This window comes from Pleurodeles waltl, chromosome 4_2, assembly GCF_031143425.1.
Source record: "Pleurodeles waltl isolate 20211129_DDA chromosome 4_2, aPleWal1.hap1.20221129, whole genome shotgun sequence".
Taxonomy (NCBI): domain Eukaryota; kingdom Metazoa; phylum Chordata; class Amphibia; order Caudata; family Salamandridae; genus Pleurodeles; species Pleurodeles waltl.
The window spans coordinates 688,089,046-688,106,330 of NC_090443.1; the positions used below are offsets into that span (position 1 = coordinate 688,089,046).

Below are 17,285 nucleotides of genomic sequence, written 5' to 3' on the forward strand. Positions count from 1 at the left end.
ATACCTGCGGTTAAGCCAATTTTGAGAAAAACTAATTTCCACGGAATAACCTGCAATTGGAACAAGGTCATACCTGCCATTTACTACACACTATTATACGCTTCAGCTGTTTGCACATTTTTGTTTGTAAGCAATCTCCCGCTCCTCTCCCCGGAGGCATACAAATGTTTTTATACCTAACTAGTGGAAAATGATTGAACCTCTGCCATTTGTTTGCATGTAGTAGAAAAATGTATAAAAGCTCTATGCTGCGCGAAGTAAGACAGACTACTCCCTAACCCGCTTGGTGAAGGAGCTCTCCCTTAACTCGAGTTATTGAATAAATCCCGATTATTCTCTACATCTCGGACCCCGTCTCTTTCCTTTTTTTTTTATTATTTATTTAACTTACAAGGCAAATTCAGAGGTATTTTAAATTATTTACCACATGGTAGTCCTGCATGTGCAGGAGTGAACTGAACAGTGGGTGTCAGTTACTATTTTTATGTCTAGTTCATCTTTCGAAGTAGGGGAAGTTTCTAGAAGTTCCAATTTTAAGTGCCTGGAATTTCTTGCCTCCCTGTCCTAGCTCCAGCCTGTCTACAAGCACAATGGATTGGTGAGACGTTCTTTATGTTAAGGCTGGGTACACGCTGTTGACTTGAAAATGGGGGTAATGCCCAGTCCAGCCCCCCCACCCATCTTGCCTGAGATGGCCCATCCAGGCACAACGAGTCCATCTATTGCTTGGCTCTCTAGGAAAAATATAGACAAGCCAACTACACCCAGTCATATGGCCCAGGAACTTTCTAAAACCGGCATTTAAAAAAATTCTGAATTAAAATTTGATTTGACTATTAAAGAGGATTTTAAATTACAAATTCTGAGATACTAAATATGACTTTCCTACCTTCTCCGAATTAAGAGTTATCACATATTAAATGTAAAAGGGTAACTCAGTTATCCTATGGCAGAGGTGGGCCTCAAAGTAGTGAAAAATCTATTTGTGAGTTTTTCACTAACGGGACATGAAAAACTTAAAGCTTTTTAATTACAATGCACCGTGCCCTATGTACTGTTTAGAGCCTTCCTTCAGGTTCAGGAGGACTTATATATAATTAAAAGGAAGCTTAAAATCTGGCAAAGGGATTATTTTGCCAAGTCGAATTGGCATTTAGAAACAACATCCAGGTTTTCAGGGGTAGGTTTTAGACTTGTTTTAAGGGGCTTCTTAAGTGGGTGACACAATAACTGCTGCCGGCCCACTAGTATGATTTTATTAACCAGACTTGGATATAAGGTATACCCCTTTATTAGGGACATGAAAGTAAATTAAATATGTCAATCAGGTGTAGGCCAATTTTACCATGTTTTAAGGAGTGAGCACAAACATTTTAGTACTGGTTTTCAGTAAAGTCCACAGAGTCCCAAGGCTAACAAAAAACACATTCTGCAAAAATAGGAGCAGTGAAGGCAAAAAGTCTGAGAGTGACCCTGCAGACACTGCCATGTCCGCACTACTGAAGTATCACAATAAGTTCTTGGCCACAACAGTATTTGACCTGCTTTGTCTTCCCTGACTTTCCAACAAAAGAAGTATGTGAGAAAAACCAAATGCCTCCTGATGAATGTGAGACAAAGTTTTTTTTTATTTTACACACAAAAACATGTTGAAACTTTTGGGAGCCTCAGAATAATATTTCCTTTTAATTTATGCTTTTGAGCTACAGCATTAAGTATGTGTATGACGGTAAAGACACCTATTTTGTTATCATCCTCTGGTCTTTAGAATAAACAGATAGAAATTTGCTTTATCATAATTACATAAAAGTACAGCAACAGTGTGCCAAATTGTGTAATTATGCAAAATGTATATCCTTTATTTTGCACTATATATTAGCACAAAATGCTTACTTGTGGCAATTTGTGACACAAGGATGCAGTTACACGGCACAACAAACAAGTTGCTCATGTTCTTGATTTTTCCCATGTTTTTGGGGTCGATTTTTAACCCCAACTTGTATCATTTGCTACAAATTCCCAAAATAATTTAAATTTCTCCTAGGCCTAGTTACAGTATGAACTGAGAACCAAGATAGTTTAAAATAGATTGGAAAGCAGTATCACAGTGGGGTGGAGTAATACAAGGGAGAGGGAAGAGATACTTTTTATCATAGTTGGAAGGATGTAAAGTTGTGGAGTTTCAGAGCTTTCCTAAATTGAAGCAACAAAGTAGCAAGTCAGTTTTGCAAGTGTAGCTCCTTCTTGAGACTTGGTCCATAAGCAGTGGCGTTCTTTGTATACCTTTTTACATTTTAATACTGCCCAGCAAGGTGCCTTAGTTGAGCATGTACCAATTGACAATCTGAATTCTGAGCCAATTAATCCTCATCCTCTTGTGGCGTGCCATCTAAATGATACAGCAGACTGTTAAAGTAGACTCTTGATGGGAGAAAAAGTTAAGACAGTTCTTTCAGTGTCAGGGAGATGTGCTTGAACTTTCTTTGGTCAGTGATTATACATGTCAGTGCATGTAGAAAATAGTTGTCAGGACTCTGGCAAACCTATGAGTAGACTGTTACCTATGCTGATGTGTAATAAGCTGAAGGCCTAGATGGTAGACCAGTATTTGTGTTAGGTAGCCAAGGCTTAATTTGGTGCAGTAATGTCAGTTTAAATCACGCTCACATTCGACAAGGTCACTACTGCTTTAGTGACCTCTGGTGGTGACAACATGAGTGATTTACATGTACAAAACAGTCCGACATTTTATAGACTATGGCTTGGTTGTTATCCTGCAGGGCACCAATCTCGTTATCTGCACAAAAAAAAAGACATGATCTAGACCTCTGTGTAGTCCATTGGGATGCTTAATAGCTAACCGACAAATTACTATTTTTTAAAACACGGAAGTGGTTTAGTTTGTTCAGTTACTGTTATTTAGAAACATTGTGGGACAATAAGCATGGAAACCATCAAAATGTGGTTGAGTCATTTGGAAAGATCTTAGTCGACATTAACTCCCCTCCCTCCTTCAGCCAACAGCCTCCAATATAACAAAGCAAGCTTGGAGAATTCATGGTGGGTAGGCTTGAGCTTTGATGGTCCTGCATGCTAAAACCTGGAACATGTGGGTGAACTGGTAGCACTGGAAAAAGACTGACCTGTTTGGACCTATGATCTTAATTCAAAGTTCCCAAAGTGCTCTACTTAACCTGCACTGCAAACCTCACAGAACAAGCAGTGGAGTGATGCCATGAAAAGAAATGACTAAAACGTGACACAAGGGTGCAGGACTAATCAGATCTTGGAATCACAAACCTTGTGGGTGGAGGTTTAGTAGTGAGGTTTAATGGGACCACTGGGCCAATTTCTTGCAGATAAATGAATCAAAGTTCTGAAAGGCTACTAAACGCAAATTACAAAACCATGGATCCCCAACAAAGGTAGCTGTAAAAAAAAAAAAAAAAAGAATAAAAGTGTAAAGCAGGGAACAGTCTTGTAGACAAATCAAGTGCCATTATTTTTATATATATATATATATATATATATATATATATATATATATATATATATATATATATACGGATTGTTCAAGCAAGTAGTTCAGTCTCTGGGTGTTAATTTACCTCACAATGTAAAGGTAGGTTCATGAAAGAGATATTATGAGGCAGTGAAGTATTTGTGGATGCCAGCAGGTTGTATCTTTCTATGCTAGCATTTAGTCTTTTCAGTTTTTCTTGTGCGTTCACTAACATCCTAATGCTGATTGAATTTGAAGAGTCCACTGAAATAGATCGGAGTGGAAGAATTATCGATTGAATTAGTTTGGCGTTACATAATAATTCGCATATTAACAGTAGCAAAATGCGTTTTTTGATCTGAAATAAAGAACTGGTCAGATTCTCCACATGTTTCTGGAACTCTTCTATTGATTTCTAATATTTTATAGTTATTTTATAATATATTAAATTATATTTATATAGTTAGTCCTTCCATGTTCTAAATTTTAAGCTAAAGTTTCCTTACAAGCGTTTTGTTTTTTTATCAAAAGACTAAAATGGATTGTCACACTTCAAGCAGCAGGTTGGAATATATGCAGCTAATTTGAAAATTCACGTCGAATTTGCCTACTAAGGAATTGTATTCTTTTCATGATTTTGTCTGGCTCCAGCAACCCACTTTGGGTGCAGCTACAAATGCGCAGGACTACCGTAACCAGCATGCACTTGGGCTGGTACTTGAATATATTGGTCAGGTGCTTGCAATTGAATTTGCTGAACGAGCCAGGTATGTGGTCTTTAAAAGGAATGAGAGTCTGGCACACATCCAGCAATGGCTGCACCTACGAGGGTGATATATTTTTTAGTTTCTCTGCTGATGAGGGGATCAATCCCGAAACACGTGTCCCAGAGATGTTTTTTCGATATAGGCCTGAATTTTGAAAAGACTGAAAGGAATTCGCTGTGAGTTGCTGAATTTCGATTTTCCTAAATTAACCTGGTGGGAGTGCGCTTTCACAGAGAGGACGCTTTTGTTTAAAATAAATCACCGGCTGGTCCAGCCGGGAAAGCAGCACCACTGTGTTCTGAGCAGGTCGGTGTGACTAAAATGGATTGTCACACTTCGAGCAGCAGGTTGGAATATATGCAGCTAATTTGAAAATTCACGTCAAATTCGCCTACTAAGGAATTGTATTCTTTTCATGATTTTGTCTGGCTCCAGCAACCCACTTTGGGTGCAGCTACAAATGCGCAGGACTACCGTAACCAGCATGCACTTGGGCTGGTACTTGAATATATTGGTCAGGTGCTTGCAATTGAATTTGCTGAACGAGCCAGGTATGTGGTCTTTAAAAGGAATGAGAGTCTGGCACACATCCAGCAATGGCACCTACGAGGGTGATATATTTTTTAGTTTCTCTTGAAGAGTCCACTGAAATAGATCGGAGTGGAAGAATTATCGATTGAATTAGTTTGGCGTTACATAATAATTCGCATATTAACAGTAGCAAAATGCGTTTTTTGATCTGAAATAAAGAACTGGTCAGATTCTCCACATGTTTCTTGAACTCTTCTATTGATTTCTAATATTTTATAGTTATTTTATAATATATTAAATTATATTTATATAGTTAGTCCTTCCATGTTCTAAATTTTAAGCTAAAGTTTCCTTACAAGCGTTTTGTGTTTTATCAAGAGAATAATTGCCAGCCCCTTTTTATTGAGTATATTTTGTCAGATAATTTTCTCATGAATAAAATAGATAATGTGGAGATATGGACATATAAGCTGTTTGTGTATATTTTCCACCATTTTGTTTTTGCTTCAAACCAATTGTGTTTTCATCAGTAAATGCCATTGCTTAAGTAAGTTCTGCAAGTTATAACACGTTTGACACTTGTGTCTTTCTTCTTTTTAGTTCCAAAAAATACTCAGAACAATCTAATTTTTGATGGATTTGTCATCATAACATGCCTGACATCCTTAATTCTTTGCACACGGTCAATTATTCTTGCTGTGAAACTACAGAAAGTGAGTAAATTAGTTTGACGTATGTTCTGCAGTTCTCTTTTTTGGATTGTTTCTAGTTGAAGTAACACTGTACTCTTTTAATCACAGTACCCTAGCAAATAACTAGTCTGATAAGAAAATGTACTTATATTTGAACATGGTAGAAAAAGATGACCTTTTACTTGATACAGCCAGCACTGACAAGTCAGTACGTCTTTTTTTGTTATTGGGTGCACACAGACAGACACCTCTACAGGCACACAAGGAAAACAAATAAGCTCTAATGCCAACACAGGAAATACACAGAAAGACCCACATGCATACATACAGTAGACAGATTGGCAAATGTATTTTGTGGTGGTCATCCCTCAGATACCACTGAAATGCAGAGTTGAATAGCTGTAAAAAAGAAAGAAAATGGTGACCTTCAAAACATAACTTAATCTGTCTGCTTTGGCAGCCGGCCCCCCCACCACCACTCCCCCCTCTGGGACAGTTCTGAAGGCAGGGATCAGCTTGTCATGATACTATAATATCGAGTTGGGTTTAATTAGTTTACTGATCCATAGACACACCGCCTCGGCTACTTGATTTCTCAAGGGTTCCTTACTGTATATACATTAAACATGGCTGATGGATTAGAACGCCCTCCAACTTCACAATGAACTGAGAGGAGAGGAGACCTAGAAGTTATTGTATCATCTTCCTATCAGAAATTACGAAAACCCCCACCCAAACTCCTCCAGAATTTACTGATGGGGGAGAGAGTTCCATAATCTGCAGTATTGAAAGCTGATGAGAGAGTCGGCAGCATTAGAAGGCAAGTCTCCACACCATCGGTTGGCCGCCAGATATCAACAACCACCAGCAGAGTGTCTCAATGTGATAGCAACTCAAAAGACTAATTAGTCTTGAGTCAAATGTGTTTTTCACATGATTTTGCAGTTTGGAAACCTTTTTCATTTATTTAACCAACAAATGGGAGGTTGGGGTTTGAGTGGAAGTTGTAAAGTGCTGTTTCATAAAGATCAAAATTCTTCAGACGTCGAGCTATTACCTGAGTTTTTAAGGTTACATTCCTTAGTTCAAAGGCCAAATGCCTTACATTGTGAATAATGGTGGCACAAAACTAATGGATGATAAAAGTGATGAAAATCAATTAGATTGCCTAAAGCTGTGTCTGTCAGACCTAACTTGCTTGACCACCTCAAAGAACAGCTTTCCAGCAATGCCAGACCAGCCTTGGTCTCCTGCTTCTTCCTTAGACAAACAAGCAGCATTCAGTTTGTTGATGGCTGCCATTGTGCCATTCAAATGGCAACTATGAACGGGCCCTACTTTCGCCTACATTGAGCATTTACTGGACAACAAAGGTACCTCGGTTCCTAAGGAAATGATATGTAAAAATAAAAAAGTAAGTGCTGCAGCCCTCGTCAGGAGACCACTGCAGCTCGCGCTATCCATTGCCCCTGTGAGCGCTGCCAATGATAGTACCAATACAACTACAAACTATCAAACTTCTATAAGTGTAACAGTGCAGACTATTATGGGCCCCCAAAGCTATAAGAATGGCTTGGGTGGGAAGTAGTAGTCATTTTTAATGTACATTGAAGTAATAATCAACTTTTGTTGTGCTCATCCCTAAATTAGATAGACAGTGCCACCATGTGGCAGACTGTCATAAATACCAGTCTTGACAAGCCCTAGAAACTACTGGCTCAAATTAGGCACTGTAATGAAGTGCTCTTAAGACAGGGACTACTAATACAGTGGGTAGGTAGTTAATATGAACAGTTGTAAGACCACATAACAGAACATGTGTTTCAGGGAGCATAATGGCACAGGAGCTTGTAGGATGACCAGCAAAGTGATAACCCAGTAGACATCATGTGAATTTCAAAGTAGCAACTCATGAAAACGCCATTGCAGTTATAAGGTTGATAACATTTGTTAAAGATTTGATGGGATGGTGCATTAACAAAATCAGTGAATGTTACTTGTTTACAATTATCACTAACAAGATTTACTCTTGATTGCAGAGATTCGTACAGTTCTTCCTGGAGAAGTACAACCGCCGTGTATGCAAGGCTGATCGCTTGGAATTCATAAATGGCTGGTACATCATGGTTATTCTCAGTGATCTGATGACAATAATTGGGTCAGTCTTAAAAATGGAAATAAAAGTCAAGGTCAGAGTTAATAATTTTATGTTTTCAAAAAATGAGGCTCACATGATCAGATATTTGTAATCAATGTATGTTTTTTCAAATATAGGACATTGGTTGGAATGGGCAGGTGGAATTTATGTTAGTATCTGGAATGCTTTAATTGTGACTCTAAATAGCATTTAGGAAATTGCAGTAATTCAGCAATAGACATAAGATGTAACAGATGCAAGAAGTTAGGACATTTTTGTAGTATGTGCAGAGGGGCAGGTGGCAGAAACATTGCAAGGGTCAGCTATGTATGGTATGATGTAAAGAAAAGTTTCTGACAGTTGATAATTAGTCATAACTGTGGATGCTGTCTAGAAAAGTCCTGTTAAATGGAGAGTGAAAAGATCTATACATTGGTTGCGCATTCATTCATTTAGATTAGACACCCTGGCCAGTTCAAGGTCCGCGTTTGCTAAATTGCAAAATATCAATGAGCTTTGGAAGGGTAAAATATTGTGCCTATCTGACATTATTCAGAAAGATTTTAATTAACGAGAAAGACCAATATTGGGATACTTAGAATAGTTTGGAAATTGAAGAGACCGCAAAAGGTTATGTTGCTCAATAAAATTTGAGAATTGATGATTGTCAAATCATTATGTAATTAATCAAAATAGTCAGCTTAGGGTTTTTAATAAAGGCACTACCAGCGCTTGTTTCCAAGATTCAGGTACAGTGCCTGAATTTAGAGAGAGGTTCTATGGAATAGTAGGAGAAGGAGTCAGGCAAAAAGCAATAGTTTTGATGAAACCGAAACATCAGAGCCAGGTTGAAACAGACTTAAGTGAGGTTTTTGGTTGCTGAAATGCACACTTAATAGCAAAGACTCTTGAGGTGTTTGTTTTTGTAATCTTATTAGTTTGTATGTCGATTTGTTCATCAAGTTGTAGGATAGTCTCAAACATCTTTTGCCAGTAGTTAGTTCAGCAGTGCCAAATGGGGCAGGTAGTGTGGACTAGAACAAGGGTTTACAATCCAGTTATTGAAACTGCTGCATTAGTATTCCTATGTTTTCTGCATTTCTTTCCACAACATGGCCTGGAAATGGGTAACGTAGTTCCACTGGCAAAATGGATTGTCTCAGTGTGCCAACTTGGGACAGAAAACCCAATGGACTGCAACCACCCCACAAGCTACTGAACAGTTGCATAAGATGAATTATAGGCAGCAATCAATTCTCACATGGATTGTTAGTGGGATTGTTAGTGGAACACAAACCCTCTTTCATCATGGATGCACACATTTAGGAGCATTAGAAAAAAAAATTAAAATCAAGAACCTGTGCCATTATATTACATACAACAACAAGCAAAATGAAGATATATTGATTCGGAGGATGGATAATAAAGAATATTGTAACATTGTGACATCATCAAAAATCTTTTTTTTTATTACCTCCAAACCCACCACCTTCTTTGCTACTGAATCTAAACTTATCACCTAATGCCTCCCACTTCCAGTTTCAGAGATGGTTCACACCCACAAACCTCTCCTTAACAATAGAACCAACGCTTAGCTAAGTAACAGCATGTGTTATTCTCATGTGTGTCTGCAGGCAGGCAGATAACCCCCTTAACCAAGGCTGCATGTGCAGTCCCTGTACCCTTCAGCAAATGAAGGTGATTACTGCTCAACTATGACCGTCTGCCTCAAGTCCCTGGAATAAAGTTCCTCTCTATCTCATCCCACTCTGCTCTTAGTTTATATGTTCTATCTGAACATTGTTAAACATTTTCAGAGCAAACAGTTGGCAGCCTTTCGAAATCTAGCTGATTGTTCAGAATCATTAGATGATAAGGGTAGTTATTAGCGTTTGTGAAACCTCGTTCATTATTAAAAAGGAATCATTAGTAATTACAATTTAACCCATACAGAAAAACATGAATATGTTCAAGCAGACCTAAACATTGCGCTGCAGTGCCCAACAGCATGAATCATTTTGCATTTATATTTGAAACCTATATGTAAATAAACAACAAGTATAATTTAGGAAGGGAGATACTTGAAAGCTAAAATATATGATGGTTAGTACAGTGATAACATTAGCAGAAGGGCATGACATTGTGTCTTTGACCAAAGACTCTTGCTGAGGAATGTCAAATGAAGACAAAGAACCATAAAAGGAGCCTGGTGGTAGTTGATGGCAATTGGTAGTAGGAGGGGGATGTAGAATAGTAAAGAAAATAGATATGTGCTGAAGCCAGAAAGTAAAAAAGATGTTGTCAATCAGAAAAGGTGGGAAATTATATGATCTGCTTGGTGAATGGGATCGCTTGGTCTGCCTGGCTAGAGGTCTTGCCACCACTTACAACATACACACATACAGCTATTTGCCTACTTTGGTTCAGTTAGCTTTAGTCATTGGCTAAGAGGGCTGACCTTGAGCAGTTTTATCACCCCATAGCATTTTGTGCATTCGAACACCTAAAGAAATGGTGCCTATCTGGATTTGGCACACAGTGGTTGTACTGCCACCTACTACCCACCTTTATCTCTATATGCGCTCTCCGTCCTGCTTTGGAGCTCATTGGTCTATGATGTCTCTTTTGGGTGAGCACCGAGAAGCTGAAAATGCTATCATTTCGCCCTCTTTTTTGCTTTCTAGCCATGTTCGAACAGTAAAACAAAAGTATCCCTAATGGTCATCAGATGCGCTGGCACGACCTCCTTAGAATGTGTTTTCTTATATTTTCAAGACAGCTGTCATGTGCATGCTTTCATCTGTTAGCTTCTACAACCCCAATGAAAAGCGCCATCATAGAAAATACATGAAAACAGTATCAAGCAAGACTCCTGTAATTTTGAAACTTTTTTTAAAAAAACTGTTTGCTTACAAATGCCACCCTAGAGCAGGCTATGAAGTTCATCTACTTTAATGATTTCTTAATAGAGGCACTTGACACCACAATCCCTTTACAAAAGGAAACAAAGTTCTTTAAATTTGAAGCACAATTCTTGTTTCAGCCCTGAAGCTGCTAAAGGTAAGCTAAAAGTAATTGGGGATCTTTCACACACAACCTTAAACAGCTTTATTCTAACAGGGTAAAATAGCATAGGGACCTGGTGAGTTTGTTGTAAAGTGATGATTCTGAGGTTTCTTGTGTGGTTGGAGGGTGTGGGTCATAGGCTTGCTGGCCACCAGGAGTTGTTCTATGGGTTGCTATTGTTGCCGAAGATCAGTACTTCTGTCTTGTCTGTGTTCAGCTTCAGACAGTTGTTCTAGATCCAGTTGGCAACGCTTGTCATGCAATTATGGAAGTTGATCCTGGTGGTGTTGGGGGTCGTTTGTGAGAAGATGAGTTGGGTGTCATTAGCGTAGTAGATTATGTTGAGGCCGTGCGATCCGATGATGTTGGCCAGTGGGGTCGTATATGGTTGAAGCAATATCTTTGAGTTGAGAAATGAAAGGTGGGAGGTGGATTCTCTGCTCTACCAATGAGGAAGGAGGTGATCCATCTGAGCGTGTCTCCTTGGAAGTCGCTGTGGTGGAGTCTGTCGATCAATGTGTGGTGGGATATGTTGATAAAAGAGATGGAAGATGAGAGCAGCTGTTTCTCCACGGCCGAGGAGGGTTTGAAATGTCGTTGGTGGCTGCAATCAGGGCAGTCTTGGTGCTATGATTGCTGCTGAAGCCGGATTGGGAGGCTTTGAGTAGCTGGTTCTGTTCCAGGTGTGTCGTGAATTGCTTGTTGAATATCTTTTTCAGTAATTTGGCTGGGAGTGGGTGCACGGAGATTGGCCAGTAGATTGAGTTTGCTGGGGTCAGTGGAAGGTTTTTTGAGTAGTGGTCTGATTTTGGAATGGTTCCAGGCATCAGGAAATGTTGTTGGTGATTGAGGTGTTGAGTTCCTGGCTGAGTTTTTGGTTTATGAGATTGAAGATGTGATGAGGGCATGGGTCTGTGGGATCTCCTGAGTATTTCATGATGGTGATGATGCTGGTGGTGGTGTCTGGGTGGAGAAGGAGGTTCCAGGGGGATGAGTCTGTGATTCACATTGTTTGCGGTGGTAGTGAATCTGTCAAGGCGGTCTGTAGGTGTAGGTTGGGTTTGGAAGTTTCTGTATATAGTTGTGATCTTGTCAATTGTCGTTGATGATGTCGAACAGCTCTTGTGAGAGTGCAGTGTTTTTTTCGCTGGCAGCAGGGTAGGAAAACTCCTTCATGATGTTGAAAAGTTCCTTGTTGTTGTTGGCGATGGTTTTGATGTGTGCAGCTAATGCGGTTTTCTTTGTGGCTCTCAGCATGCAGGTGGTAGAGGTTGAATGAGGTCTTGAAGGCTGCCATGTTGAAGGTGTCCTTGCTGGTGTGCCACTTCCTCTCCAGCTTCTTGCTGTCTCGCTTTGCTGTTCTGAGTTCTTGGCAGTACCAACTAACCCGTTTGGAGCATTTTTTCCAGTTGTTGCTCTTAATGGGGACAATGCTGTCAGTGCAGTTGGTGATTAAGGCATTAAATCTCATAATTCCCTGTTTGAGGTTGTTTGCAGAAGCAGGGCTACAGGTGTTGAGGGCGTCAATCCAGGTGGTGTCTGAGATTTTGTTCCAACTGCAGTGGGAGGTGCTGTTCTTCTTTGGGGTGGCGGAGCGGGGGCTGGAGATGCTGAAGTGGACAATGGAATGATCGTTCCATGTGAGTTCTGTGACTTGGCTGTAACGGACGCAGTTGCTGGAGGTGGGATGAGGTCCAGCTCGTGTCCTGCCGTTTGCGTAGGGTAGTGGATGATTTGGGTCAGTCCAAGGCTACCCATACTGTGGAGGAGGTTTGCAATGTTGTTGTCATTGGTGGTGTTGTTATGGAAATTTAGGTTGTCGAGGAAGATGTGATCCTTGGAGTGTGAGGCGAGGGGCGTAATGAAGTCTGCGATGATTTTGCAGAAGCTGGCACACAGGCCTGGTGCTCGATATGCTACGGTGCCTCTGATCGTTGTCTTGACGTCATTGAACTTGAAGTTGAGAAGTTCCATGGGGGTGGGGGTGGTGGTGCACTATATGGTGTCTTTGGGGGGTGATAGCTATTCCTTCTCCCGGATTGTTGTTGCGATATTGGCGAGTAACTTTGTATCCATCGGGATTGCTGTGACAATGTCTGAGGCGGATGCTGGTCTGAGCTTGGTCTTTGTGAGAAACATGATGTCCGGTTTGAGGATGGTGATTAGGTCCCATAGTTTAGTGGAGTGCTTGCACATAGAGCACGTGTTAAGGATTAGACCGTGGAGTTTGGTTGTTGATTCTGATGTGGTGTGGCGAGAGCGGAGTGGTGCTTTGTGATGTGACGGTAGTCTCACTGGTGCAGGAGAAGTTGCATGTGGTCCAGAAGTCGTATCTGCTGTTGGGCTGGGGACCTGGGGGTCTTGACACTGGGTGTTCCAGGCATTGACGGGCTTTCCTTCGGCACATCCGCTGCGCAATAGTGCTGCCACCTAAATTAAGTAGTAGGTCCTGGGAGTAGGGAGTGTCCTGGGAGTAGGAAGGGGCACTGGGAGCAGGGAGGGGCACTGGGAGCATTAGGCAGGGCTAAGCGGGAGAGGGCACAAACGGGTGGCAGGCAGTGGTAACAGAGGAAAAAGCAGAGAAGCAAGTCAAAATAAAGACAAAGCAGAAAAGCCAGGCAAAATAGAGGCAAAAGCAGAGAACAAAGAGAATATCGAGAACAAGTAGTTAGAAAGAGGGAAGAAACCGAGGCAAGAGCAGTAAAAGTGAGGGGAGAATCAGGGGCACAAGCAAAAGGAACTTTCAGAACCAAGGGCGACGTATCGGTGCACGAGCGAGAGCTCTGTCAGGGACCTGCTTGCTGTTTCTTAAGATGCCTGGACGAACAACAAAAAAATCAGATTTCACCAAGTAGCTGATATGGGCTGGCTTCCATTGTAGAATTATCAATAAAATGTTGATTAAACGTATACGTTTTTCAGTCCAGCGATCCCCTCCCCAGAAATAGGAGGATGCATTTTTCCTAATTACTAAAACTTTCTTTTCCCAGTGAAAGGTGGTTATTTGTAATTGGAGGCAGTTTTGTGCCATATATAGCCTGGATGTTATTGAAGCCCTCTAATAACATCCCTAGATCCATGCATTTTGCATCACCTGCCCAGGACAAAAGAGTCGGGCCAAATTGACGGAATGTTTCCTCTCTGGACTCAATGGGAAGACACTGAAGAGATACATTTGTTAATTGGAAAAGGAGAGTGAGACCCACTAATGTCGGGGTGTAATATAGGGGCTGTGCTCTTTAGTATCAAAATCTCACCTCGATTGGCAAAGGTGTGTATTTGGACTACATAAATCTCAGTGGATCACATCGAAAAGATCTAAATTGGGTTTGATGGCTCATGATAACGTTTGGAGCATTATGCTACATTGAGTGGCTTGTCTCACTTACTTGATGACTGTAAACACACAAGACCTATGTGGAATGATACTGTATCCTCTGTTAAAAGGATCCTAGATATTGATTTAACTCTGTCAATGCATTGATATGCTTAAGCCTGCAGAGTGTCACCTCCGTGGATGTGTAACACCCTGAACCGTGACAATAATTATCTTATTTTGTATTTTTCATAATAGGCATTTAAATTATTCTGGTTCATTGAAACAATGCACCGAAATGCAGTTACAAATATGGTATGCTTGTGTGTGTTATACATAAGTTATTGATAAAAAGGTACTTCTAAAACATTGAAATGGCACTTCTTTGTTTAGTGTTTTGATCTAATTTATGGTACGATGTTTACGTTTTGATTTATTGCTAGTCATTTCACTGAGACAGCTACCAAACCCTCCTTACATACTTGTCCCATCTCCTGAGACATCTCTCTGTAGTGAGAGTTTCAATACAGTATAATGGCATGCTTTCCGACGTATGATTTCATCCTTGACGATGATAATGATCTCTGTTGAATATGTATGTATTTTATTAATGTATCTTTCTGAATAGACCATATTTAAATATATTTAATACATATTTTGAATACAAAGTAAATGTACTTAAATCAGCTGTTATGTTTTCTTCTTGCAGAACCTATCAAGTTATGATGTTTGCAGTCTTCTCCTTGGAACATCCACATTGCTCGTTTGGGTAGGAGTCATCCGATATTTGGGATACTTCCAGAAATATAATGTAAGCACTGTATTTCTGTGACATGAATAGTATAGAAATCAAAACTAGCTTGTAGCATCGGGTGTAGTGGTGAGAGGGATTGGTTGTAGCAGGCTGTCAAAATGGAGTTGTGTGTGCTGTAAAGCTGTCGGTATCCACGTTATTTCACTAATGTATATTTGTTGATAATATGCTAATTATTTACCTTCGTTTCTGTCTGTAGTGTTCTAACCACTATCGCATCTGAAAGGACACAGGATACATTTGTGAAAAGTATATTGTCAGCATTTACTACAGCAGACTGAGTGATCAAGGAAACATACAGGGTTAGGTTTTGATTTAGAAGTACCTTAAATACACAATATAAGAAAGGGATGCCCGTGTATCGGGACTGTAAGAGCTTGTATTATTAAAAATATGTAAAATATGATTGAATGAAACAAGAACTCGCCACTAGAAAAGGTTTTACATTGTAAGAGCAACATTTTTAAAAAATTAAAAAATCTGTCCAAAATCACTTTAGAGTACTAATACATTCAGATGCTATTATGCTGTGATTGTTTTACACCCCCTAACTTTGAGTTACTGGTGACCCTTAACTCCTTTTTTTAAAATCCTAATTGTACCACTTCTCCCTTATTGCTGTTCTGCTAGCAAGCTTTGTACAACACATCCAACCTTGGTGCCCCATCACTAAAGTATTGTGCTGCATTGCATTTTGTTCCACTCGGTTTTCTACTCCTACAGACCTTCATGGACACATGCAATACCACCACCCTTTCTTATAATGCCCTTATCACTGTCTGTTCTATCCCTCAACTGTCCACCTTGCTGTTGCCTAGTAAATTGTTCACCACTTATCTCATATATTGCTTTTACACATTAATTCAAAGCTTGCTATTAAGGATTACGGCTCATTCATTTTCCCAGTTTCTTTACATCTGTGGAATGTTCAGTATGTCTACAACAAGGCAACTAATATGACTAACCGCTTTGACTGTAACTTCCATGCACTACCCTTCAGATTTCACTGATACCTGGATTGATCCTAAATAATCCACATTCCCTTACTTGTGCATCAGTTACACAGGTAAAGTGGGCCTCTGCCACATCAAGAAAGTGATGACCACATGTGAATTGAGAGGGGTGATGAAATAGTACTCCAAATATGAGGTAAGAGAGTCCCTTGTTTTCATATAATGGATTCTCTTCTTTCATATTTTAAGTGCTATTTCATCACCCCTCGCAGTCCGATATAATGCCCTTTACAGTCCACCAGCGACCATCAAATCATCTTTGCAGACCTTCATGTCATCCTAATATCCCTAAAATCAGAAACTTTGATCGAAACTTTCACTGACTGATGATCGTGGTTTCTCAATGTGCATTTGATCACTTTATGCAAAACACTCACTCCACCACCAATTCGACCTACACACTCATGAAGCAAAGCAATGGACTTGAGTATTGACTTTTAAAAAGAATACCTCTACCCGCTATTGCCCAACCCCTCTTATTGTATCAACTTACACATTTGCTTCCTTCTCCAGATTCTACAATCAAAATCACAATTACCTAATGGAATCACCCCCTCACATCATTGCTAACGTTTCCTAAATCAAATACAGTGTCTACGCTTTAATGCTAAACAGTGTTTAATATAACCTGTTCATTACACTAAGTGTGTGGCTTGCACTGCCTTTCAACACACCTTTTAACATGTCATACAATGCTTAAATCCCTGGATCATGCCCCTATCCACTCATTAAAAATGCACACGCTCCTTCAAAATGTTGCCAGTCTTAAGGCACAGAGACAGACAAGCTTGGAAAGTCTAAACATCAGTCCTCAAGATTGTAAAATGGTCTTGATTTCATTACCTAAGCTCTTCGTTACCTTCGCTACCTTCGCTTCTGCAATTACTTGCTCACATGATCAACACCCTACTCTATCTTCCCAAACTACTCCGTATCTATTCTTCCCTGTCAGCTGCATCAAACATCTCAACAAATATATCTGGCAATAAAATGTCCTTGATACACTTTTTACAGTTTCACATCCTCTTTGCAAAACCCTTTTCAGTCTCATCTATCTCATCTCCTACATTCCTACTTAACTGATAACCTACTTGAATCATCTAGCCTAACTTCACTTTTTAATTACTCTCACATTTCAGGCTCCTACCCACCTTGCTTTGAATCTGCAGTGGTCTAACATCTGCTAAAACAAAATAATTCTGATAATTCCTCTTCCTTCAGCTGGCCTCCTTTCTCCCAACCTTTATTCAACAAGTTTATTTAACACTAGGTAATCAACTGCCTCATACTCCTCCTTACCACCTGCAACATGATCAGTCTGCTCCAGTCGGGCTTCCAAGCTTTTCACTCTACAGAAACTCTCTCTTAATGTGGTTAACTTAATTACCCCTGCTTGCCACCAGCAGCTCACGTATCTCCATACTCACTGATCATTATGTACTGCTTG

At 40.0% G+C, this 17,285-nt stretch overlaps 1 protein-coding gene across 1 annotated transcript in view; it reads left to right on the forward strand.

Moving 5' to 3' along the window:
• Positions 1-17,285, forward strand: part of MCOLN2 (mucolipin TRP cation channel 2) — a 278,993-nt gene that overhangs the window by 176,663 nt on the left and 85,045 nt on the right. Inside the window, exons 8-10 of the mRNA XM_069232279.1 lie at positions 5,401-5,513; positions 7,532-7,681; positions 14,721-14,822. Of these exons, the coding sequence (XP_069088380.1) occupies positions 5,401-5,513; positions 7,532-7,681; positions 14,721-14,822 (365 nt within the window). The remainder of the gene's footprint in view (positions 1-5,400; positions 5,514-7,531; positions 7,682-14,720; positions 14,823-17,285) is intronic.